The sequence below is a fragment of the Apis mellifera genome, linkage group LG5 (assembly GCF_003254395.2).
Source record: "Apis mellifera strain DH4 linkage group LG5, Amel_HAv3.1, whole genome shotgun sequence".
Classification (NCBI taxonomy): domain Eukaryota; kingdom Metazoa; phylum Arthropoda; class Insecta; order Hymenoptera; family Apidae; genus Apis; species Apis mellifera.
Genome location: NC_037642.1, coordinates 7,413,576 through 7,437,908, shown reverse-complemented (window position 1 = coordinate 7,437,908; position 24,333 = coordinate 7,413,576). Strand labels below are relative to the sequence as shown.

At 23.2% G+C, this 24,333-nt stretch overlaps 6 protein-coding genes across 8 annotated transcripts; 2 read left to right on the top strand and 4 right to left on the bottom strand.

The window, feature by feature from the left end:
* Window positions 1-521: 521 nt before the first annotated feature.
* On the top strand, window positions 522-16,842 carry LOC413548 (RNA helicase aquarius). Of its 2 annotated transcripts, XM_396990.7 has the most exons (15): window positions 522-725; window positions 806-1,442; window positions 1,536-1,714; window positions 12,102-12,215; window positions 12,570-12,673; window positions 12,763-12,874; window positions 12,949-13,162; window positions 13,240-13,288; window positions 13,377-13,612; window positions 13,688-14,075; window positions 14,189-14,437; window positions 14,511-14,868; window positions 14,957-15,207; window positions 15,280-16,414; window positions 16,485-16,842. In XM_396990.7, exons 1-15 carry the CDS (start codon window positions 648-650, stop codon window positions 16,707-16,709), a joined length of 4,329 nt encoding a protein of 1,442 aa, XP_396990.3. In that variant the 5' UTR covers window positions 522-647; the 3' UTR covers window positions 16,710-16,842. The 2 variants fall into 2 exon arrangements, with proteins under 2 accessions (XP_396990.3, XP_016767651.1); XM_016912162.2 differs by lacking the exons at window positions 522-725; window positions 806-1,442; window positions 1,536-1,714 and adding an exon at window positions 11,437-11,571.
* Window positions 2,065-4,315, bottom strand: LOC102655112 (probable G-protein coupled receptor Mth-like 5). The gene is made up of 2 exons (XM_026440668.1): window positions 3,261-4,315; window positions 2,065-3,120 (listed from the first exon to the last, which is right to left on the bottom strand). The coding sequence occupies exons 1-2, from the start codon at window positions 4,054-4,056 to the stop codon at window positions 2,468-2,470; spliced, it is 1,449 nt and encodes a 482-aa protein (XP_026296453.1). The 5' UTR covers window positions 4,057-4,315; the 3' UTR covers window positions 2,065-2,467.
* On the bottom strand, window positions 6,550-11,524 carry LOC100578046 (probable G-protein coupled receptor Mth-like 1). 2 transcript variants are annotated; one of them, XM_003250385.4, is made up of 8 exons: window positions 11,366-11,524; window positions 10,895-11,065; window positions 8,623-8,875; window positions 8,095-8,378; window positions 7,949-8,027; window positions 7,703-7,863; window positions 7,395-7,632; window positions 6,550-7,235 (listed from the first exon to the last, which is right to left on the bottom strand). In XM_003250385.4, exons 2-8 carry the CDS (start codon window positions 10,941-10,943, stop codon window positions 7,037-7,039), a joined length of 1,263 nt encoding a protein of 420 aa, XP_003250433.1. In that variant the 5' UTR covers window positions 10,944-11,065; window positions 11,366-11,524; the 3' UTR covers window positions 6,550-7,036. The 2 variants fall into 2 exon arrangements, with proteins under 2 accessions (XP_003250433.1, XP_026296454.1); XM_026440669.1 differs by lacking the exon at window positions 11,366-11,524 and having other exon boundaries at window positions 10,895-11,153.
* A 323-nt stretch (window positions 16,843-17,165) lies between the features above and the next one.
* On the bottom strand, window positions 17,166-18,730 carry LOC100578864. The gene is made up of 3 exons (XM_006564226.3): window positions 18,489-18,730; window positions 18,198-18,421; window positions 17,166-17,939 (listed from the first exon to the last, which is right to left on the bottom strand). Exons 1-3 carry the CDS (start codon window positions 18,522-18,524, stop codon window positions 17,168-17,170), a joined length of 1,032 nt encoding a protein of 343 aa, XP_006564289.1. The 5' UTR covers window positions 18,525-18,730; the 3' UTR covers window positions 17,166-17,167.
* A 485-nt stretch (window positions 18,731-19,215) lies between these two features.
* Window positions 19,216-20,497, top strand: LOC725171. Its single transcript, XM_006564211.3, has 5 exons — window positions 19,216-19,364; window positions 19,429-19,488; window positions 19,557-19,758; window positions 19,843-19,949; window positions 20,052-20,497. Exons 1-5 carry the CDS (start codon window positions 19,293-19,295, stop codon window positions 20,298-20,300), a joined length of 690 nt encoding a protein of 229 aa, XP_006564274.1. The 5' UTR covers window positions 19,216-19,292; the 3' UTR covers window positions 20,301-20,497.
* A 659-nt stretch (window positions 20,498-21,156) lies between these two features.
* LOC552536 (adipocyte plasma membrane-associated protein) lies at window positions 21,157-23,822 on the bottom strand. The gene is made up of 4 exons (XM_003250384.4): window positions 23,424-23,822; window positions 23,114-23,310; window positions 22,629-22,914; window positions 21,157-22,567 (listed from the first exon to the last, which is right to left on the bottom strand). The coding sequence occupies exons 1-4, from the start codon at window positions 23,531-23,533 to the stop codon at window positions 21,388-21,390; spliced, it is 1,773 nt and encodes a 590-aa protein (XP_003250432.3). The 5' UTR covers window positions 23,534-23,822; the 3' UTR covers window positions 21,157-21,387.
* Window positions 23,823-24,333: the final 511 nt, after the last annotated feature.

Genomic DNA, 24,333 nt, shown 5'->3' with positions numbered 1-24,333 from the left:
ACCAATAGTAATAATTGAAATTTTAGTATAACCAATCAGTAACTGAAGAATTATAAAGTTCCAAAAGAATAAAAATTGTATACATAATTACGAATGTAGAATATTCAATAAATAGTATTATTATTCAATAAATATGAATAATAGTAAATATAGTAAATAATATTTAAAATAATATAATATTAAAAAGTAATATAAATGTCATACATAATTATCATACATACATAATTGTATGATGAATGTATATTATTTATTATCATATACATCATTGGTTAATCTTGATTAATTAGTTGAATCAGATTATATTTTTTATAAAGAGTATATATAATTAATTTATAAGTCTTAAAATCTTTAAAATCTTGTGAACATAATTTAAAGCTACATTTTTAGCATTAAATAATTGAGAAATTAAAAAGGAATGGAACAAAAGAAAAATAAGATTGTATTTTATCTAGAAACTACCAACCAGATTCATCGATACGATTATAGAATTACAGACTTAAACTATATATACTAGTCTAGACATACATAGTATATATGGTCTAAGCTAAAACTTGTAGGATTTGTAGGTTACATAAACATTTTATCAGAGCTAATTCAAAATATCGACGAATTTTTATATTTAAAAATTTGATATAATAATAAAATCAATGGAAAATCAAGTAACAGTAAAAAGCAATAATCCTGCTCCTACGGTAGAGCAAATTAATGCTGATCGTATAACTCAGGTATTTATAATTTAGGATTTTATTTTTTTATTAAAGAAATACATTTATTTATTTTAATACAATTACAATAACAATTACAGTTAGCAAATAAGTATTGGGCACCACATACTATGGATTCACATCTTCCATTTAATTCTCAAATTGTAGAAGATATTTATATTCAAGAAATATGTGCATCTAAATTTTCTATTCGAAGAATTATGATGTTAGAATTTAGTCAATATTTAGAAAATTTTCTATGGCCAAATTATAATGCAAAAATTGCAACTCGTGCACATACAATGTCCATTGTTGTCATGGTTAATGAGAAATTTCGAGAACGTGTTCAAGTTTGGGAGGCATTTGAAAAAAATTCAGAATACTTTTCTGATTTTTTTCAAAAAGTTTTAGAAGCATGTCTTGAAGAAAGTATAATGGATTTTGATTTAAAAGAACAAACAGCATTAATCGTTTTCTTGAATCATTGTTTTAATTCTATGGAAGTATCATTAGTTAGAGAAGAAGTAAAACGATTAGTGTCATTAGCTATGTGGATCTCTTTACAACAAGGTCGAAGAGAATTAGAATTTAGAAAATATCCAAAATGGAGGAAATATTGGAAAGTTATAAGGAAAAAAGATAATCCTGAATATAAAGAAAAGTTAGAATGGGAACGTAAATTTTTACATAAATTGATGATAAAATTTATGACAATATTAGAAACAATACCAGAGGAAGGTAAAATAAAGAAATAAAAATCTAGTTTTCTATATAAATATATATAATAAAGATATTTTGTATTATAATAATTTAATATTTATTTTTTAATAGGTTTACTTTTACCAGATAAAGTACGATATTGTGAAAGATTTCTGGAGCTAGTAATAGATTTAGAAGCTTTATTACCAACTAGACGGTTTTTTAATACTGTTATGGATGATTGTCATTTAGTAGTACGATGTCAATTATCCAATTTATTACATCGTTTGGAAGGTGAATTATTTGGTCAGGTAAGTTATAATTTTTAACTTTTTAAAGTAAATAGAAAATGCTAGGTAATATATTTTTGACAGGTATTATATTTCTTCTCTTCTAATATTAATTGATATAATTTATTTCTCATTATGTATTTAATTATAATATTAAAGTATTTTATATAATTTTATAATATAACATACATTATATTATAATGTATCATGAATAATTTTATTTGTAAAAAATTTTGAATCTCATTAAGTTTATTCAAAAATACAAAATATAATTATTTTATAAAATATATAATTATATAATATTTTATAAAATAAAATTATTTTGATTATCATTTGATTATCAAATCAAATTTCATATTATATATTGAATGTTTTATTTTTATTTTCTTAAGATATATTTCAAAAGGTATAGAGAATGATGATATAGATAAATGTAGGATAAGAGTAATAAATAGATAATAGCATCATTTATTTACTTTTTCAATAATTTTGTAAAGTTACTGTGAAAATGAATTTTCAATTTTTTAAATTTGAATCTCTATTATTCATATTATTTATTATTGCAATTGACATCAAAATATTTTTTTAAATATATAACTGTCTAAATATATTATAACTAGAAATGTATCTTCAAAATTATCACAAATTCAAATAAATCATTCAACTTTTTAATATTCTTTCAACAACTTTTATCTGATATGTCTTTATCTTCCGTATTTTTCGAAATATTCATCCGATGAAATTAAAAAATATTTCACATAGTTTGAAGAGTTTTTAATATCCCGCGTTAATGGCAGTCATTTCTTCACCCCAATCAAGACCATCAATATTTTCCCCTGAATTACAGCAATTACACGTTTTACTAAGTAAAAATGTAACTCTTTTCTGCCCGAATACACAAACGTATAATATTAAAATTGCTTCTAATAAATTAATGATGATATGACAATACTCTAATGCTTCGTAACTTAATCTCGATAATAATAATGATAACCAACCGGTACTCATTGTTACAAATAAGAAAACAAACATTCTAAAGCTATATTTCATTTTATGATGAATTCGACCATATGTATTCATTCGTTTTATTTTGTTTGCGGTTGTTAATACGAAACATAAATCAATTATTATTGTAAATGCGATCGATGTAAATAGTACAGAAATACCAAGCCAACCAATCGTTTCTTGAGGTGGATACATTTTTCCGCCAATAATAGGTTTATTAGTTTCTAAAGTAAAATGTGCAAAAATTGCAGTACCAGCTATGCTAATTGTTGAACACCAAACATATGTAGAATAATAACAATATTTTCTACCGTCAGTAACTCTTAAAAATACATTTCGTGAACGAAAAGTGCTCCATACATAATAACCGAAAGCGTTCAACCAAAAAAATGCAGCTAACAAGGAGACATACATGACAGTATCTGAAAAAAATATTTTCATAAGTATTTGTTTAATTTGTTTTTTGTTTATTTGATCAGAATTTTATTATTTTTAATCTTAGTGCAATAAAAAATAATTTAAAGTGTAATTAAAATTTCTTTTAATATCTTATATGTCATACCAGCAATCATAAAACTGACGTGATTGCCAAATTCCGTAAAGATTCTGACTGTTGATGCACATTGACCAGCTATAAGGCACAGAGTCATACTAGTTATCATGTTTCCCACAAGATCACGCAGTTGTGGTAAAACAAAATAGATAACTGCGACAATTAGATAACTGATTATAGATATTGCATGAAAGGTAGGATCAATCGCATGTTTCATTAAATAATTTGTATCTGACCATGTAACAATTACATCAGGTACGCAAATCATCGCATACATCGCTACTAGTCGATCTCTACTCAAAATTGCTTTGTCAGCGCAATAATGTCCGAATGGATAATCATAGTGAATAGACACTGTTTCAAAATTATCTTCATCTATTGAACTTGTAGCATCGAATCCAAATACATTACTGTATTCGTGTTTTTCCTTTGTTAAATCAGTAGTATAATGTCGTAAGACACCATTCGTTAATATCGCAAGTCGATCATCACCGGATCGATAATGATATACATTCCATTGACGCTCGTTAGATTGACATTTAGGTCTTCCGATTTTTAATTGATAATTCGGTTTAATTAGTTTATTTTTTGAAATGTCGTTGACCTCTTCTATAAATTCCGGTCTCCACTCCGTCTCGTTCGTTTCCGTCAATGGCGTGCACGTGTCGTCGACAAGAAGCTCATTGTGTTCGCAACACTTTGCCACGCTAATTAAATTCGATTTTTCGTCGGTATTCGCAAGAAGGGGATAATTTGACCCCAATATACCGATGATGATAAATAATGCACTCATGAGATAATACATATCATTAAATCAACACCGTTCCTAGTCTTGTGATTTCGTTTCCATACATTAGTTTACATTCGCCAATCAACTTCCTTGGCAATGGCCAAGTTAACGTTTTTCCTAATCAATTTTGCGAGGACTACGATTACCTCGACGATGTTATTATTCACTTTTTCATTGCAACGCGACGGTGAATTTCTCGTGTGTTCATCGCCATACCTGCCAATGCCGCCAGCGGATTACCCGCCTAGTGAGACCTACCCCTGCCATATCCGCCGCCATCACATCCCATCCATTTCCATTCTCTATTGCATCTTTTTATCTCTCTTCCTCTTTCATTTATTCGCTCACGCGCCAGCTTGTCTACTCTCTTTTTCTCTCTTTCCCCCTCTCTTGTAGCTATCTCATCGTTTCCTTTTGCCCCTCCCTAATACTCATCCTTACCTTTCTCGTTCACTGCACTAGTCACTATATTTTTTTCCGATGTTTGTATCTTTACTATTATAATTAATATAATTTTACAATTTTATTTCAAATTATATATTCAATATTTAATATATGATATTCAATATAATATTTTTATGATAATTTTAATATGCATTATAATGAAATATAATAGTAAATCTAGAGGGAAATAAAGCAATCCTCTTCTACCTCCAAATAATAATAAAAAAAACTATTTAGTTACATATATTATAATTATTTTGACTTTTTATAATGTATTAATAACTAAATAATAACTTAATAACTAAATCAAATTTAATTATTTAAACTAATATTAAATAAAAATATTAAAATTATTATATAAATTATAAATATATAAAAATTAAAAAATATTTATAATTATTTTTATATGTTTTCATCTTCGTTAAGCTAGGTTTCTGGATCTATCCGAATATTTATAATATCATTTATATCGATTTATTGATTTATTGATAAATTTATGTAATAAATTTATGTGATTATGTGATTTTGTTATTTACATTATATTGCTATTATTTATTCATCTATATATTAGATAATCATTTTATCCTTGAAATTATTTCAATTTTGTTTTTTGTTTTTACATTTTTTCTTTATATTTTTAATTGTAAGTCTTCTTTATGAGTGAAAAAAATTATAATTTAAAATTTATGTGCTCCAAATGCTTATATGCTTATATGCAACAAATTATACGATTATATATATTTTAAAAATATTTACTTACTCTTTTTTTTCGTATGATTATTATTGAAATGAATTCATACTGAATATAATCAAGAAATCAAAATATGAAATTTTCTTTAATGATTGATTATTATATTTATTGTATTATAAGATTAACTAATATATAATATATAGTATTTAATTTGATTTTTTTTATATTTATATTATATTTATTATTTACATGTTTATTTATTATATATATATATATATATATATATATATATATATATATAAATTATATATATACAGGATTATTTATACATTTATATTGTACTTATTATATATTATTGATATTTATTAATATGAATATAATAATATATAAATGGCAATATTTTATAAGTAAAAGTTAAAAAAGAAAGTTTAAAAAAAAGTTTAAAACAGATTACATTATAAATGAATAATAATTTCTACATAATTGTACATAAAAGATTTTAAAGAGATTATTTTATATATCTATGAATTAAATTTAAATAGCATGTAAACAATTCAATACTTATATATATATTAAATTACTTATAATATATAAGTAAAAAAGAATCTAAAAATTGTTTATAAATTGATATATATTTCAAAGAATCCTTTACACGGTTATTACTAAATAATAAAAATGTTACTTTCTTGCAGCAGAAATATTTTTTGCGTTACTAAAATATTGATTAGTAACATTGGTGTTTCATTGGTGTGCAAAACACTACATTACCATCATATATATGTACATATTGTACACGATAATATTAATTTTAATCTTTGCATAGTTAAGTATTACTCATAATAATATGTAGATAATTATTGAATATATGTTTCTTTATAACATTTTAATTTATTTCTTTATAATACAACATATTACTTTATTATTTTATTACTTTATTACAACATATTACTATATATGCTATATAGATGTCTCTCTTTTTTTTTAGAAATCTGATTTACATTATCCAATTTTAACGTGATAAAATAATCATAATTTTTATAGAAAATAAAAATAAAATTTATATTAAATTCTATACAATTTTTAATACTTTTAATATATGATATATATTATATATGATTATTATTATACACGATTTTTATTACTATTTTTAAAATAATGCATGATTTTTATCATTCATAATTAATTGTTTTTCATTTTTATTTCTTAAATCTGTGAAGAATAATTCTATTAATTTCCAATGTTTATAATCAAAAAAAAAAAAAAGACAAGTCATTGATTAACACAAATTTTGTTTAATATTTACAAGAGATAATACATATAATTTAAAATGAATTATTATTTCGCCATTAGTGCCGCGTCAGTCACTTATGAAAGTTTGATATGAACGTTTTTGAAGGAAACAATAAAATAATTAAACAAATAATTAAATAAAATTATTACAATGATAAATATACGAAAACGATAATAATCAATTTTCTTTTAATATATACCGGTAAAAATTGACACAAAAATTAACGCAATATTTATTATTTATTTAGTTATGTTTCCAGAGATTCTTAAATAATTATTATTACGTATTTCTTGACAATTCATTTGAGATTGTAAAAAAATATATTTCTATTAAATACATTTTTAGCTATAAAAATTATATATATATATGTATGTTACGACTAGGTAAATGGTAAAAGAGTATTGAATTATATAATTTAAATCTTTGTATCACTTTGTTATTAACAAACAAATATATAATTTTTTTTCTTTGTCATTATTTATAATTATTTCAAACTAAACATTGATATAAAAAAAAAAAATTTTAAAAATCACATTTTTTCTCAATGAAAAAAAAAGTTTTAATAAATATTAGTCATGTTGCGATAATTCAACTTCTTCAGGTAGAACTTCTTCGCATTCTTCATCTTCATAAGCTGTCCAAGATTTTGGAAAACCAATTCCACAAGGTTTTTTTTTTGCCAACAATTTTCTGACACGTTTTCGCATCGCGACTAATAATAAAAATATTATTAAACCTTGTAATGCATTTAGTATATCCGTTGGTATCCTAAATTGAAATTTAAATTAAAAATTAAAATTAGAAATTATTATTTATAAACGAGATTAATCAATATTTGTTTTTTGATTAAAATTGGTTTTTAAAAAAAAATTAATTTTTAACATTTTAAAAAAGTAAAAAATAAATAAATAAATAAATAAAAATTACCAAAAATCATTTTTATTATGATCAATAAATGAAACTACTTCAAATATCCATGTAATACCCATGACAAATATCAGTTTGACATAAAGCAGACATTTAAAACGAAGTGATCGTAAATTGCTTCCACTATAATCTTTATATTGATGCCACAATCGCCAACCAGTTAAGCCAAGATAGATAATGTTTAACGTCAATAAAATAGCAATTGGCCCATAAAAATATGCCCACGTTTGCTCAGGGCCTACAATAATATAGACAATAATAATAAGATTTATTAAAAATTATTAATATTTTATAAATATCGATTTTACCGTTAAACCAACAAGTATTATTTCCAAAACCAGGTTTCAAATGGGTTCCATCTACATGATGAGCGATCAAGGATACTATTAAAAAACATAATGGTCCACCCCATCCAATAATACTATAAGTAATAAAAAGTGGTTTATCTGCGATTATAAAATCTTTAAACCTGAAAGAATAATATATTAATAGATATATTAAAAATATAAATGGAAAAAATTGGACTTCAAATATTTTTTTAATAGAATATTTACCAAACTGTCCTCCATATATTAAAAGAGACAATGTTTAACCAGAAAAATACGGAAATAAATCCGAAATATAAAATAAACCCTAAAGAAATATTTATATAAATTATCAATCAAATCAATCTCTATGAATTCACATCAGCATATCATACCTAAAGAAGTACATATCGTGTAATCTTTTTCTTCTGACAATCTTAAATTTTGTACGGAAAGGATAATATAACTGACTGCTAATGATGTGACCACAGCCATCATCGCCTTATCTTGAACTTCTCTTAATTCTGGTAGTAAAACATAAACTGCTAGGGTGGCGATTAAGAATATGGCTGATATGATACTAAGAATACAAAACAATGTGTTCTTCCACACGTAATGTTCGCCTTCGAAACATATCAAAACCACTTGCGAGTTGTTTTCCCAATTTGTTATGCAGAAACTGAATATTTAATTAATTTAATATAATATATATATATATATATATTAATCAAATATATATTCAATAAAAAATTTTAACTGAATTTATTACAAAGATATAGACATAGAACGAAATAAAGATATGAAATATAGAATTTTATTAGCTAAAATTAAGTAACTTAAGTAAATTAAAACGAAACAAATCTTTTTAAAAAAAAATATTTTCTCATAACTTTGAATTCGAATAGAATACAACTTTGATTTACCTATCTGCCTTTAATTTTATGTGACTCATCTCCACGAATTGAAGCCATGGCATCCCATGCTCTTCGATTATAGTAAAGTTTTCCTCTTTAGAATCGATTATGTAATATCCATTAGACAGGCATGTAAGACGAATCTTTGTGCCATCGGAACAATTTTTCGAAGATGATGACCACGTCGAGTCTGGGCAACAGTTTATGTTGATCGCTAGACTCGATGAGATCGTCCATATTAACAAAAAGATCCATAATAATTCTAGAAAAGAATAAATTTGAAGGTATGCAGTATGTTTCATCTTCACGGAAATTTTCATTATTCATGAAAACTAAATTATAATGATTAGATTACAACATAATCGAATTATATACGTTATAATATTTATATACGTATGCTTCTTTATATATACTTATATTGATATAATTTATAAATATAAAAATCACTCTTTATAAATATAAAAATTTTCATTAGGAATATCTATTACAAACTCTTCGTGTATGTATATAAATAAAGATTAGAAATATATCTTCTATTCAATCTGAAGAAAGACGCTCATTTATTTCAAACGTCACATTTCAACGATAAAAATTTAAAAACACAAAAATTTGTGATAACGCGTACGATAAATTTGTATATATACATAAAAAATCTCATATTTATCGGCAAATTTCCATTATTTTATCTCTATCTATCAGAATATATATATATATATATATGTCTATTAATCTAATAACAAAATGATAACACGATGAATTTGTTAATGATAATTTGTTAAAATAAATGTATAATATATAATAAATGTATAATATAAACGAACAAAAAAAGAAAAAAGTGATTTTTTAATTTTAAAATATTTTTTATGTACTTTTACGTATTTTATTTTATTTCTTTTCGTGATTGAGTAATACATAAGAAAATATTAATTACTATATCTTTAAAAGCGATTAATTCCCTGTCTATGATAAGATAATAATATATAGATTTCTGATAAAAGGTATTATAAAAAATTATTTCTATTATTGGCAACTGTAATATATCAAACATACCATAAATTGAAAAGTTTGTATTTCTTTAAATGCGATTCGGTGGTTAAAAGTCAGCAATATGCAATATAAAATGATCGCATTGAAAAGAAAGAGTACTTCTGTTAGCGAGAATGCTCTTTATGTTCTCTTCCTGGCTTCTTCAATGCTCTTGCACACGAAACATTGCTCTTTTTTCATTGAGTCGCACACATTCTATATATTATATTCTTTTATTTTTCACAATTATATCATTAAAATCTTTAATCTAATTCATTTATAAAAATGAAAAATTAACAAAATTAACAAAATTATAACGTTAACAGAATGGAATATAATTTACAGCATGTGTTGCATTACTATTTGCATTGAATATAATTGATTAAAATTTTATCGATATTTATATATTTTTGTTAAGGCTAGAATAAATAAAGTTCAAACACGCGCGAAAATGATAAAATCACATGTTGCTGATTTTTTATTTTTAGAATTTTCTATTTGTAGAGAGATAGTTTCGCAAAAAAAGTTTATGTTTGAAAGTTCATAACATGAAATGTTTTTTAATCATAGGCGATAATGCTGTTTATTATATTATGAATATATCAAAAGCACATAGAAACAAGAATCTATGATTTTTCTTGTTTTCATAGCTCTTTTTTATCAATTACGTCAATATAATCAATGAGAAAAAAAAAACATAAACGTATATAAAATTTTTTCTTTCCCAGATTTTTTGCATGATGCAATATGTATTTTTGTATGAAATTTCATGTTTCATTCTTCGAACAAAGAAGAAAGATTAATTATTTCATAGGATAATTTGTCGAAAATTTCTGACGATATATATGTATTTGTGTTTCGATCATAAACAAAATTCTCAACGTATTACGTGTCAAACAGGATATGTAGATATAAAACTTAAAATTCATATAAATTCTCAACATGTTTGCTTATTGAAATTATTTGAATTATATTGTTACTATCTCTATTCATAATATCTATCAACCATATCAATTTTCTTTAATGAAATTAAATTAGAAGATTTCGAAATTGAGAGTAAATCATGAATATACGATTCTCGGATAAACAATGGATTATAAACTCAACGAGTCTCGACAAACATTCAATGTTATGTGCAGTTGAGATAAATTACATGTATGTACATATACATACATATATATATATATATAACATACATATACATGTATGTTAAGATGTATACACAAGATGAAAAAGACAGTAGAAATGTACAGACCTTTGGCTGGCAACGTGTTCGAGTGCCTGTTGTAACTCACGTCCAACATTATATTTTTGATTCTCGTTACCACATTTCTTTGTTCTTTACTTACTAAAAAAACGGATTTGTTTCCGCAAAATTCACCGAATAATTAATTAATTAGTCCAGTCCTTTTAATCGATTACACTGCTAAAAATGTTTAAAAAATTGATTCAATGAAAAATTAAAACGAACAAATTATAAAATAGATTTAGATTAGATTTATCGATCAGTGTTTAATCTTTGTTGTTTACATTTGAATTAAGATATCTATTCTGTGAAATGATTTTTGAAAAATTATATATGTTTAATATATATGTTTAATATATTTTTTTTTATTTAAACATTCCATCAAAAAATTATATCAAAAAAATATTGATGGATATTTTTTTCATCATTTATAACTTTAACTTAAAAAAAAAAAAAATAATATTGTGTCATAATGCTAACTCTGAATCATTTTTTGCGAAAAAGAAAAAAAAACAGCCATTAATTCATCCATTCATGTTTCAAATGAATAACTTGATCGAAAAGTATGACAAATTAAAACTTGATGTAACGAAGAAACACATCGACAAAGAGCAGCTTAGATACGTTGACACACTAACGTTGCGCGTGGTACTGAAACAATTGTGGATGAAGCATTGATGAACTAAGTAAGTACTCGGTTAGAGATAACATATACAGTCTCAAAAATATAAGAATATCTATTAACTGAAGATTGAAGTAATTTTAAATATTTAACATTTCTTTTCCTGTTTTTAAATAATGATACATTTAATTTATATCAATATCGAAATAATAATTGAATTATTATTCAAAATGCAAAAGTACCTATGTTTATGTTTTAATGATTTTTACGTAATATTTTCATGTGAAATGAAAGAATAATTAAAACTATATTGTTGCTTCATCAATCTTTTTTAAGATGAATTTTCAATGATAGTTTGATAATCAAGCTATTAAATAATTATTAATAAAGAAAATTAAATACAAATTAAAGATATAAGTTATATTAAATAAAATAAATGGATAAATGTTTAATATGTAATAAAATATAAAAAAAATAGATAACGAATGGAAATCATTTATAAATGATAGTAGCGATAAATAATGATTCTTTACCATTTTATTTATTATTAATTATTTATTTATCACTGAAATTTTTTTGATTTATTGTTTTCAGCTATTAGAAATGTTGAAATTTTATGCCAGATTTGAAATTAATGAAGAAAGCGGTGATCCTCTCACTGATCATGATATGACACAATTACATTATACCAAGATTACTTCACTTCAGGTATAAAATATAATATATCTATGTATTTTGAACGCTTAAAAAATTTTTATTTTTAAAATTAAATTTTATATCATTAAGAAAAAGAATTTTAAGAAAATAAATAAAATAAACTTTTTTTTATCAGATAATTTAAAAAATGGTAAATGGTAAAATATTTTTTATATTCATTTTGATATTTTAATTTTTATAAATAAATATTTATTATAATTTGAGTTATGAATCATCAAAACAATTCTTTCGTATCATTTGTCAAATCATCAACGTTGTCGTTAGAATGGGCGTTCACGTATTAAATCCAAAGGAAATTGATATACAAAAGCACAAACCAAAAAACAAAATTCGAACTCTGCACAGAAAGCAGTTTTTGCGAAGTTTCCGGATTTACGAAGTTTTGCATTGGCGAACGTGGCAAGCGTTGATACAAGAGAAGCTCTTTATAAACATTTTGGTTTACTCAGGTAATATTTTGACATTTTGAATCCTATTTATTGTATACTTTTTTAAATTATAAATTATTTACATATTTCTTGTTTATATGAATTTTTAGTCAAGAAAAACTAAGATCAATCGCAAGCTATCTCAGCTTGGTACCATCAAAAGAACGCGAGAAAGAAGAGAATTGGTATCGGTATGATATAGACTTTCTTCGAGAACTTTTAGTAAGTTGAATAAAAAAATTAAATTAAAAAAAACAAGGAATTCAAAGTAGTTAATATAAAATATAAATTTTTAGATTTCACGTCACGAGCGTAGAGCTTCTCAATTAGAAGAACTTAATGAAATGCCACTTTATCCAACAGAAGAAATCATCTGGAATGAAAGCATTGTTCCAACAGAATATTTTTCTGGCGAAGGTTGTTTAGCTCTGCCAAAATTGAATTTGCAATTTCTCACTTTGCATGATTATTTATTAAGGAATTTTAATTTATTTCGGCTGGAATCAACCTGTATGTATAAAATTAATGTCGTTGATTAAATAATAAAATAATAATATAATATAAATAACAATATAAAATATTTATAGATGAAATACGACAAGATATTGAAGATGCTGTAAGTCGATTGAGTCCTTGGTAAATTACATTTTATATATATATATATATATATATATATATATATTGAATTATCAAAAAATATGTTAATAATAATTTTATTTTATAGGCGAGCAGAGGATGGTGGTGTTTATTTTGGTGGTTGGGCTAGAATGGCTCAACCCATTACACAGTTTGCTGTAGTTGAAGTAGCAAAACCTAATATTGGTGAGAAAAGACCATCTAGAGTACGTGCCGATGTCACAATAAATTTAAGTGTTCGTAAAGAAATTAAATCTGAATGGGAAAATCTTCGAAAACACGATGTTTGTTTCCTTATTACAGTTAAACCACAAAATTTAATTGGTAAAATTTTGGTTATCCTATTATATTCTTTATAATTAAATCAAACAATTAATTTGATAATTTATTATTATTCAGGTACAAAATATAGTCATAAGTTACCTTTTGTACCACAAGTTGGATTAACAACTGTTCGAGGATGTGAAGTAGAAGGTATGTTAGATTCAAATGGTAGAGTAATTGAAGATGGTCCTGAACCACGACCGATTTTACCTGGAGATACACGTACATATAGAGTTTGGTTAGATTGCAATCAATACAGAATCGATATGGATAATGCTAGTCATGGTGGTGAAGATGTGTATGAAAGTTTTAATGTCATAATGAGACGTAAACCTAAAGAGAATAACTTCAAAGCAGTTTTAGAAACGATAAGAGAACTTATGAATACAGAATGCGTTGTGCCTGATTGGCTCCATGATATAATCCTTGGATATGGTGATCCTGGTGCTGCTCGTTATTCCAGGTACATATCAAACAAATTTTATATAAATATTATATTGTAAAAATAATTTAAAATAAAAAAAGTTTTAGAATTGCTATATTTTATATAATTACATTATTTTAATGTTTTATTAGAATGCCAAATGAAATTGCAACAATGGATTTCAACGATACATTTCTTGATATAAATCATTTAAAAAATAGTTTTCCTCAATACGAAATTAAAATTTCTACTGATGAAGAATCAAAATTAGTACGACCTTTTCGTTTAACATTTGAAGATGTACTTGCTAAACATAATAATGAATCAATAAAGAAAGTTATTAAAGTTGAACCTCATGTACCACCTAGTAGAGGTCCTTATAAAGCTAATGAACCAAAAAAGTATAAAAATATCTATTTTTTTAATAATAATAAAATAATGATTAAATATAATAATATTACAATTTTATTGCAGAAATCAAATTCCTTTTACACCAACACAAGTCGAAGCTATTCGTGCAGGTATGCAACCAGGATTGACACTTGTCGTAGGTCCACCTGGTACTGGAAAAACAGATGTTGCTGTTCAAATTATTTCAAATCTTTATCATAATTTTCCTAATCAAAGAACACTTATAGTTACACATTCTAATCAAGCACTTAATCAACTTTTTGAAAAAATTATGGCACTTGATATTGATGAAAGACATTTATTACGTCTTGGTCATGGAGAAGAAGCACTAGAAACTGAAAAAGATTTCAGCAGATATGGTAGAGTTAATTACGTTTTAGCTAAACGTTTGGATCTTTTAATGGAAGTTCAAAGATTGCAGGTTTATAATTTATATATTATTATTAATTAATATTATTATAATTACAATATTTTCTCATATAATCTGCATTCACTATTTATATTTTTAGGAATCTTTAAATGTTAAAGGTGATGTAGCTTATACGTGTGAAACAGCAGGACATTTTTTCATGTATCAAATATTAACAAGATGGGAACGTTTTGAAACAAGAAGTAAACAAAGACGAAAAACAGAAAATGATTCTGCTTTCATTATAGATGAAGAATTTTCATTTCATAAATTCTTCGATAATGCACCGAAACCATTATTTAAACGAAATACTTTCGAAGAAGATTTTGAAATTGCACGTAGTTGTTTCCGGTAAATACTTTATATTGAGTAATTTTATATACGAGATTATATTTATAATTAAATCAAACATCATTTTTCTAGATATATAGAGCGAATTTTTGCCCAATTAGAAGAGTTTAGAGCTTTTGAATTATTAAGATCTGGTTTAGATAGATCAAAGTATTTATTAGTTAAAGAAGCAAAAGTAATTGCTATGACTTGTACTCATGCTGCCCTTAAAAGACGTGAACTTGTAGATATGGGATTTAAATATGACAATATTCTCATGGAAGAATCTGCTCAAATTTTAGAAATTGAAACTTTTATACCACTATTATTACAGAATCCTCAAGATGGATATAATCGATTAAAACGTTGGATAATGATAGGAGATCATCATCAATTACCACCAGTTATAAAAAATATGGCCTTTCAAAAATATTCAAATATGGAACAATCTCTGTTCGCAAGATTTGTTCGATTAGGTGTTCCTACAGTTGATCTTGATGGTCAAGGTCGTGCAAGACCTAGCATTTGTAATCTATATAACTGGCGTTATAAGAAATTAGGTAATCTCGCGCATGTGGAAAATAGTCCAGAATACTTAATAGCAAATGCTGGATTTTTATATGATTTTCAACTTATTAATGTCGAAGATTTCAATGGAGTGGGTGAAAGTGAACCTAGTGCTTACTTTTATCAAAATCTTGCTGAGGCTGAGTATTGTGTAGCTGTATTTATGTACATGCGTCTTCTTGGTTATCCAGCTGATAAAATAAGTATATTAACTACTTATAATGGACAAAAGCATTTAATAAGAGATGTAATAAATATAAGATGTGCTAGCAATCCTCTAATAGGTAGACCAAATAAAGTAACAACAGTTGATAAATATCAAGGTCAACAAAATGATTATATATTATTATCTCTTGTAAAAACACGAGCTGTAGGCCATTTACGAGATGCACGACGATTAGTAGTTGCTATGTCAAGAGCACGTCTTGGTCTTTATGTTTTTGCTAGAGTGTCTCTTTTTAAAAATTGTTTCGAATTAACACCTGCATTCGCTCAATTAATGCAACGGCCATTAAAACTACAGCTCCTTCCTCAAGAACATTATCCTACAGAAAGACTTAACAATGCTATTCCCTCAACTTCGTCAATGGAAATTGAAGATATGCCACATATGGCTAAATTTGTTTATGATTATTATATAGAAAAAGTTAGTGGTATAAAGGTAAGTTAAATTTTTTTATTCATTATAAATAATTATTAAACAATAAATAATATTTAATTACATATTATAGGAATCACAAAAAATGTGGCAAAAACCAGGTATGGTGCAAACACCCAATAATCCATCTTATAAAATTTCTACTCATCCTGGAGCAGATGATGATACAGATGATGAGGAACTTAATCAAATGGATGGTGAACAAGAAAATGCCAAAGAAGAAAATAGAGAATTAAAATTTGAAATAATTAAAAATTTAGTTGAAGATTTAACTTCAGAAAATGAAGATAATGATTAAAAGCAAATCCATATATTCATAAAGATAAAATAATAATAAACAAATATTTTTACTGAAAATACTTTCTTTATTTTACTTTTTATTAAAATTATACTTATTATATAATAAAATACTATTGAAACTTATAAAAAAATTAATTTATCATAATATAATTTAATTTTATTATAATAATGTTAAAATTAAGATTTTTTTTTTATATTTATTACAAATAATATTCTGATCTTTATTTTACTCTACATTTTTTTATTATTTATTAAAATGTTTTTAATAAATAAATATATTTTTTTCATTCATATTTTTTTTTTTATTAACCCTCAGATGTAACTTTACATACATATGTACATACATATGTACATACATATATAAATACATATATGAGTTGCCAAGTCAGAATATTATAAACTGCTTATATAAATATTATGTTAGAAATATTAATCTAATATAAAAAAATTATGATATCACGTCAATTCATTAAGATTTAATATTTCTTTTTGTTTTAATATATGTTTTTCTGATTGTAATTTTTTGTGTCTCTCAAATAATTTTTTCGAATTTTCATTGGTTATTTGAAGACGTGATGGCACATAACTATTATCAAATTTCATTGTTTTATTAGTAAAATCTGGATGATATTCTTCAATAAATGCTTTTACACCTTTTGAATTTGGAATATATTCTTCAGGATGATACAAAACAGTTGTAGCACTAGGCTCATATGTTTCGTACGATATATCTAATGAATTCATAGAATTCGGAATATATTGCACTTCTTCCATTATGCTTTTATTCTCTGATATCATAGGAGAATATTCATTTGAAAGTACTTGAATTTGTTTTAATGTATTTTTATTGTTTTGTACATAATTTAAATTTGCACATAATTTTTTTGATATAGGTGCATTTGGTACATATTCTTCCAATATATCATTTTCAGTACTTTCAATTGGAAAACATCTCTTTATTTTATCATTTTTTGCATCAATAGATACCTTCATTACTAAATCATTATTTTCTGATTCCTTTGATAAATTATAATTATCCTTTTCATGCATATAATTGGAATTTTTTCTAACCATATTTTCTGTTATTTGATTCCAAATTTCTTTTTTTTTTGTTACTATTTTGGGCAATTCTGATTTTGTCAATTTTCTTTTTGCAGGAGATACATTTACTCTAATTGTAGGAAGTGACATAATATCTTTTACACTTTCTGATGGTTCAAATGTGTATCTATGATTTATAAAAATATTTATATAAATAAATAATAATAATTAAATATTGTAAAATAACTATTGATATATATACTTTTTTAATTATAATATAATAAATTAAATTAATTATAATAATATATTATCATTATATTATTATATTAATTATATTATTATATTAATAAATAATTATTATATAATTATTATATATTAAATATATAATAATATATTTAGAAAAATTAAAATTTTAAAAATACAAAAAGAAAATAATTCTATTTACGTGACTTCCAGTTGTCGAGTAGATTTTTTCCATTTGCATTTTTTAAAATTTTGAAGTGATTCTTCTGTTTGGAAATTGCGTAAAATTGCTTTCTCCAAAATTTTATATAATGCTATCCAATCTTCAAGATTAAGCCATTTATTAGTAGAAACTTTTTTTTCTTTAATTTTTATTATCTTTTCTTGAACAGTAACGACAACCGTAACTAAACAATTATTTGAAGCCTACAAATATCGCTTCTGTTTTATTTATGTAGATGCAATTGACAGCTGTTAATAGCTAAATTGATACCTTAATAATTTCCAAATATTGACCATTACAAAACATTATTATAATATATTTAAAATTATTCAATTATTTCCTGGATTATTTGCTTTTAATCTATCTTAATTTTGTATTATGTTCGTTTAAAAAGTTATTAATGATTTTCCTGATGATGAATTTTGTCTTGACTTAGATATAACGTCAATGTTGCACTGACTCACGAATGTCAGCACTTGAGTAAATATGAATATTAATAAACAAAAAGTAAAAATGAAAATAAATTAAAAAATTTATAAATAAAAATATAAAAAAATTTTAAAAATTTGTGTAGTAATCTAATTATTTATAAATTTGTATATTATATATATTAAAATATATTATATATGTTAAAATGTATATATGAAAAATAAATAAAATATTTAAAATATTTTTATTATTTTATCGATTTAATTTTAAAAATATATTTTTTATTATATTATAAAATTTTATTTATTAAATTATATAGATCGTTAAATTTATGATCGTTATTTAATACAATATAATTTGTAAATAATATAGTTTAAAAAAATATTATTCTTATTAAAACTAAAAAATAAATAAATATCTCTTATTTTATTGTTAAAATTTAATATATTTATAATATAAAAATTTTTATATAAAAAATATGATATTTTAATCTTTTCTTAACTTCAGGAATTTACATAAAAATAACTAATGATCAAATACTTCAAATATATATATATATATATATATATATATTTAGTAAGACATTTTCATATACATGTTTCAGATAGTTTTAATAGTATCTTTTAAAAAAATAAGAAAATAATAATGCCAGAAAAAAAATTAAATATTTTAGAAAAATTTATAATTTTTAGCGAAACAAATACTAAAATAATAAAGGTATATTTTAACCTATATTTTGTTTTACAAATAATAATTTATGTTTATCAATTTTTAATTTCAGGTTTTCAGTTATGGAATTGCTAGTATAAGCTTAGCAATTGCAGTATATCAAATTAAACCTGTATGTATAATAAATAATAATATTTTGTTTAACTATAAATTTTATGTTTTTTATTATTGTATTTTTAGTTCGTTAAATTTAGAAAACCATCCAGTATACCATCTCGTTTTTTACACAAAAAAGTTCAACTTCAAGGTACTGTGACACGTATAGAACCTAATTATGGTACACTTCTAATGGTTGATCACAAGCCATTAATACCTTTACCTCGATTAAGTAATTCAAAATATTTACCAATTAAAATAGCAGGTCTTGATATAACAGTTAATGGTAAACAAATATTAAATTACTGATTAAAAGATCTGCAAATATTAGTTATTTTAATATTATTTTATAATACAATTTTATTTCTAGGTATCAGTTGGTTACAAACAATTGTTAATAGGAAAGACATAAATTTTATACCTTTAGCTACAGAAAAAAATTATGTAACTTGCATAGTATCCATGCAACAAAATAAGGTAAAAGATAATCATTTTATGTTGTTCATTTCTTTAATTTATGGATTTATTATAATTATTATTATTTATTATATATATTTATTATAATTTTAAATTATATAGGAACATATAGAAATTGGCAAAGAATTAACAAAACTTGGTTTTGCTATAGTAACAGAAGATTCTTTAAAAAAATTGATAAAAGATAAAGATATCTTAAATTATTACAAATGTTTATTAAATGCACAAAAATGGGCACAACGAAAAAGAAATGGACATTGGCATTTTGTTAAAAATTCTACTCTTTTATGGAGAATCCAACAAAATTTAAGTAATAAATTGAAGTCAATATTGCCTATGTTTGTAGTATAATAACTATAATATTTATATAAAAATATTTAAGTACAATTTTTATTTTTAGTTATAAATTTTAATCTGAATAAAATATATTTTTTTAAAGTAATAAATATGTTCAAAGTCATACATATAGCGATCATAAATATGTATTTAAAGAGTTCGTATTTTGTTTGTTCTTATATATTAAATGAGTAAAAGACAATATTTAAAAAAGAAATTTATTTTTATATTAATTGTACATCCCTTTATCCCTTTAAAAAATTTCTTTTCCATTATTATGTTCAAAATTAATTTACATAAATATATATTTTATTAAAGACAAACTATAAAGTATATATTTATATATTACATATAGCATATTCTAAATAGAAAAATATGCTAAGTTATATAGAAAAATAAAAATTAAAAATTTAATGGAAGATTTATATTATTTTTATAATTATAGGAAACAAATTTAATAACAAATTTAAATATTATAAACAAATATGTAATCTAATATAAATTATTTCATTTATAAGATAATTGCTTTAATAATCTTATTATATTATGCAATTTTTTTCTTAAATGCTAATTTATATCACATCAACAAATATTTATAATGAATATTTAAAATGGATTTTTTTCTTTTTTTTCATTTGGCTCTCATTTTCATTATACAACTTAATAAAATTGAAATTTACAAAATGCTTATATATGTATACACATATATATTATATTAATATTATATTATATGTATTAATATAATATTTAATATAATATATTAATATATATTATATTAAATATTATATTAATACATATGTTATAATATGGAATAATTTATAAAAACAGCATGATATTCTCAATTTTATATACAAACCTAAATCATTGTGTCTCTAACACATTTTTCAATTATATTAAAATTAATATACAATAAAATAATATCATTTCTTTTAACATTGTTGGAAAAATATAAATAAGAAATAAATTCTATAACATTAACATAAAATTATACATTATAAAATATAACAAATAAGTCGATATGTTTGAAATGCAGAATTTTTAACATGGAAGAATTAATACAATGCAGTTTTGAACTTAGATATCTCAAATTATACATATTGATTTACTTCTTATTGGAATTATCATCTTTTTTTACAAGTTTAGATTTTCCAAACTGAGTTTCATAAATATCTTTTTTAACAGGTTGATTTGATTTCATTTTTGCTTCATTGTTTTTGTTTGGTATTTCATGTTTAGTCTTGGAGTTATCTTTTTTAATTTCATTTGAGGCTTTTTTTAATGTTTCAGATTTAATTTGTGAGTTAAAATTATCTTTTTTAATTTCCTTTGAATCATCTTTTTCAATTTTTAAATTATCTTTCATAACTTCTTTTGATGTTTTCGAAGATGATGATGATGATGTTTTTGAAGAGACACTGCTAGATTGTTGATTTATAGATTTTGGTGTAGTTGATTTTGGTATTGTTGCATCTGAATTTGATTTTTGTGTTGTTTGTGCTTTAATAGTTGATTTCAAAGATGATTTTATAACTTCTTCTTGTTTAGCAGTTACTTTTGTAGATTTTGCTTCTATTTTAACATTTGGTGTAGCCGAAACTGTTAAAAATGGTTTTTCTTGTTTCTCTTCTTTTGTATCTAAAGATTTCATATTATTATCTGCTAAATCTGGAAATACTTGTTTTAATGAAACCCTTATAATATACTCATTCCAAGGAGAACCAAGCCATAAATAACCATTATATATATAAGCAGAAGATATATCAGAGACATTCTTCATTAATAAAGTATCCAAAATTTTTCCTGTTTTATCCATTCTAAGTATTACTGAAGTTCTGTTTGGTTGTATACATTTTGCTATATTGAGTGAACCTAATGCATGTAAAATTCTTTCAGAATAATAATTTGGATAAATATCTTGCAATAATTTAAATGGAGCTTCTATTAAATAAAATAATCTCAGTAACATTTTTCGTATATATGGATGAGGTATAAGAGATTGAATTAAATAAGGATTATTAGAATCTATTAAGATTATCAAAGATACTAAAAAGCCTCCTTGTTTATCACTATTTATATTATCAGGTACACCAGGTAAACCTTCTGCAAAAATTTCTTGTTGTCCAGCTTTTGAACCTTTTAAATTATATTTAATAATACGTGAATTAGTAGTTTCTGATACAATTACAAAACTTTCATCATCACTTAATATGACACCATTTGCAAATCCTAAATTCTTCAATAGGACTTCATTTTTTTTTGTTGCTGCATTATATCGAATAAGTCTATAAAAGAAAATTTACATATTATAAAAATAAATATAAATTAATTAAATTTAAAACTTACCTTCCTGATGGATTAGCTAAAATTGAATACATTCCATCATAAAGATAAAAATCTGTACTTGAATCTGTCCAATAAATATCGCCATTCTTTGCTATATCCAATGAATTGATTATTTTTGGAATTTTTCCATCAATAGGTTCAGAACTATTGACTATATTTATATATTCTCGTGTATTAATGTTTACTTTAAAAATACCATAGTAAGCATCATTTACAAATAGTTCTCCCTTATCATTAAATTTTAAACCAAGAGGTCTACCACATTTTTCTTCTTGCCATAAACCATCTACAAATATCATTCATAATTAACATATAATTTTATTAAAAAGAATTTAAAAAAAATTTTAGTATTTATATTTCTTATAATTAAATTTATTTAACTTGAATATATTATACAAAAAATAAAAACTAATAATATATATTAAACAAAAATTAAAAAATTAAAATTTAAATATTTTCGAACAATTAGTATTACAATTACATACCACACTTTTGACCAAATTTTACAAGTGGTTTAATAAGATTTTCTTCAATTTGCACAACATAACCTCCATGTATACCAGTATATATTTTTCCGTTAAATGAAGCAAAATCTTCCGGACCATTGACTTCACCAGAAAATAATATTTGTATTTCTTCTAATCGACTTTTAAATTCAGTTTGTGTATTTGGATATTTTATGCTTAAAAATTTATTATAAAATCAATTTATTTATACATAATACATATATTATGTACGTGTATAATATATTTGTAATATATTTTATTTTATATTGTTAAAAAATAAATATTATACCTATATTCGGAAACTTCTACTTCTGGAGGTATACCCGGTAGAAAGGTAATAACAGTTAAAAAAAAGCCGATATAAATTATTACGGTACCGATAGATTTTAAATATCCCATTATTTGAATAATCGGCTACCAATATTTTGAAAATATGATATTTTTGGACAACTTTAAAAACATAAGATTTTTTTAATGTTTCTTCACTACTACACTAATTGTATTGAGAAAAAAGAATTGATAGTTTTAGGTAACTGTTTCTTGCCAGTGTAGATAACGGCATTCACAATTTTAATGGCGGTGTATATCGTAAATTATGCATCTTTACGAATGTCAAAAGTAAGATCAAATAAATGCCACGCGGACGGAAGATGTCGATATTAACAATTTCCGTTGACCATATGATTTTATCTTCAACAATTTGAATAGTCATGAAATTTAATGATCAACAATTGATTAAAAAATTAAAAAAAAATTTGAATATAAATATTTGTTTATTAATTAATTTTTAGTTTTGAATAATATATTTACCTTTGAATTAATTATATCTATGTTAATATATTATTAATTTTATATCAAAAAAATATTTAATTCATTTGCAACATTTGTCTTTCATTATAAATAATGTTTATATATTTTTCATAGAATAAAATATTCCTATCACAATTTTAAAAAATATTATAATTTTTTAAAATGATTAAAAATAAAAATTATATTAAACAAAAATTTATTTCAATCAAAATAAAATTAATGTCATTTTACATTACATGAAATTAAATATATATAGTATAATATACAAATTTATAATATATAAATTTTATTTATTTAAGTTAAATTATATATTTAATCAAATAAATCTTTCAAACAATAATATATTAAAATATCACATATAAATAAAATCATCACGTATAAAAAAATAA